Source organism: Osmia bicornis, unplaced genomic scaffold (genome assembly GCF_907164935.1).
Source record: "Osmia bicornis bicornis unplaced genomic scaffold, iOsmBic2.1, whole genome shotgun sequence".
Lineage (NCBI taxonomy): Eukaryota > Metazoa > Arthropoda > Insecta > Hymenoptera > Megachilidae > Osmia > Osmia bicornis.
This window is the reverse complement of record NW_025791296.1, coordinates 45,966-48,700: the sequence shown is the minus strand read 5'-3', so window position 1 is coordinate 48,700 and position 2,735 is coordinate 45,966. Positions and strand designations below refer to the sequence as shown.

The window sequence follows — 2,735 nt, the reverse complement described above, 5'->3', positions numbered from 1 at the left end:
CTCCCACAGATCAATGCAAGGTTGAAACAATATCGTCATTACTATATCTACATTAGATACGTAATAAACACTTAATAACAGTATCGTTATTACTATATCTGCATTAGATCTCCTGCAATATACTGATTCCTTCCGACAGATCAATGTACATATAATAACAGTATCGTTATTACTATATCTACATTAGATATGTAATATACATTTAACCCTTTCGCTACGGACGCCGACTATAGTCGGCGGCCGCGCGACGTGCTGTGTGTACGGATGCCGGCTATAGTCGGTGTCCGCGCGACGTGCTGTGTGTACGGGCGCCGACTATAATCGGCGTCCGCGAGGCCACCTACGCTGACCGTTAGTAAAACAGAATCTACTATACCGGTAGAATATCTTTTGAATCTAATAGTTCGTACTGAACTAAATCCTGCATATTTTATATACGAAATAAGAATCTTCAATTTTTTTCTATTGGATGGTAAAGTATTAGTAAGGCACAAAGCTACAATCGAAAACAAGGATTATAATATAAAGTATCTCTTGAACCGATATTAAGTCGGACAAGATATAGATTGAAAAGATTATTGTCTGCTTTTACAGTTAAGATCAATTTCGAGGTTAGTAACGGTTATTTGAAAATTTAATTGTAGGTTTGCGTAAAGTTTGCTTTTTAATTTTTATTTGCATCCTTGTTAGAATGCCAGGAAGGAGTTCAAAAAGCATTCTATTTTTGAATGGATTAACCGACTCCGAAAATGGTTCCGAGAGTGAAAACGTAGATAATTTCACTCTGAACAAAAAAAGAAGATATATATGTAATACCTCAGACTCAGAAGTAGAAAACAATGAGAGAGACAATAACGACTATTGCGATTCGTGGACCACAAACACATTCATCCCTAAGATACATCCATTTACAGCTGAAAATACAGGAATTATAGCAAACATTAGCAGATTAGCGAAAATAATTGATTACTTTGAGCTCTTTGCTTCAAACGAGTTCGTGCAATACATTGTAAATGAAACAAATGACTATTGGTTAAAAAAAAATAACAATAATATGAAAGATGGTGAAGGAACGACACTATCCGAAATATACCGCTTTTTTGCAGTGTCATTTCTAATGACACGCAATAAGAAGCTATCCCTAGGGGAATACTGGAGTGTAGACAAACTCCTACGTAGTGATATTTTTGGAGAGATTATGCCTAGAGACCGCTATTTTAAATTGCTATCGATGCTACATTTCAGCCAAGATATCAGACCTACCAATGATAAATTATATAAAATAAGGAACGTGGTCGATATGCTCCGAAATAATTTCAGCCAATCATTTTATCCTTACCGAGACTTGTGCATCGATGAAAGTTTACTTCTCTATAAAGGGAGACTTTCCTTCAAACAATATATTCCTTCAAAGAGAAGTAGATTTGGCATCAAGTCATTCATTCTTTGTGATTGCCGAACTGGTTTTGTACAAGACCTTATTATTTATGCCGGGTCATCGACTATGAGCAACAGCCAAAATAAGGAAATCGGCAAATCGGGAGCGATAGTAGAAACACTAATGGCGCACTATCTAGGAAAAGGACACACAGTTTTTCTAGATAACTGGTATTCAAGCCCACCCTTGTTTAATTTATTGTATGATAATTATACAAATGCGTGCGGGACGGTATCAAAAAGGCGACGAGGAATGCCAAAGATTACTGATATACTGAGAAAAGGAGAGGCATCTTCCCGTTCAACTAAAAATTTATTAGCTGTAAAATGGATGGATAAGAAAGAAGTTTATATGTTATCCACCATGCATACTTCAGAGTTTGCAACGGTTGTTAGGCGTGGAGGAAAGAAAATTCAAAAACCAGTATGCGTCTTAGATTACAATAATTGTATGGGTTCTGTCGACAAAGTAGACATGGTGATTAGCACTATAAATTCGACACGTAAATCTATGAAATGGTATCGTAAATATTTTTTCCATTTGCTGGACATATGCGTGTGGAATGCATACTGTCTATATAAACACAACACGCAACAACCGATATCTATAGCCAAATTTCACTTGAAATTGATCCGACAAATATTGCAAAAATATCATATGAACACTACTTATCATCATCAAACAGGCAAAAACGATCCATTACGGCTAATAGAACGGCATTTTCCCTCACTGTATAAACCACCAAGAAAAAACCGAAATAGAAGGTGCGTCGTTTGTACCGCAAACGACAAAAGACGCGATACTCGATATGAATGTAAAGATTGTAATGTTGGTCTCTGCGTGGCACCTTGCTTTACAATCTACCATACAGAGTTATATTACTAAGAATTATTGTATAATTTGATATCTAATTACCTTAATTGTATTTTTATTTATAATAATAATAAAATTTGTTAATATGTAAATTTCTGAATAACCACAATATACTCATTTTTATGATTTTCTATATAATATGACGAAACAGATGTTACATAACTCGTAAAAAAGTATACATACAAGACAATTCCAAAGTGCCATTGAAAGACGTACGTGCGAACATCGAAGACTACCGATGCGCGATGTGCACACTGCGCGGCGCGGTGCCCCGTTCAGTGGAGCTACTCCCGCGGAACGGACTGCCGTAGCGAAAGGGTTAATAACAATATCATTATTACTATATCTACATCAGATGAAATTTAATAGACTGATTTAATCCCACAGACCAATGTACATTTAATAACAATATCATTATTACTAT

The 2,735-nt window shown here is 35.8% G+C and overlaps 1 protein-coding gene across 1 annotated transcript; it reads left to right on the top strand.

The window, feature by feature from the left end:
• The first annotated feature begins 201 nt into the window (after positions 1-201).
• Positions 202-2,403, top strand: LOC123988939 (piggyBac transposable element-derived protein 4-like). Its single transcript, XM_046289698.1, has 2 exons — positions 202-611; positions 691-2,403. Exon 2 carries the CDS (start codon positions 692-694, stop codon positions 2,321-2,323), a length of 1,632 nt encoding a protein of 543 aa, XP_046145654.1. The 5' UTR covers positions 202-611; position 691; the 3' UTR covers positions 2,324-2,403.
• The last annotated feature ends 332 nt before the right edge of the window (positions 2,404-2,735 follow it).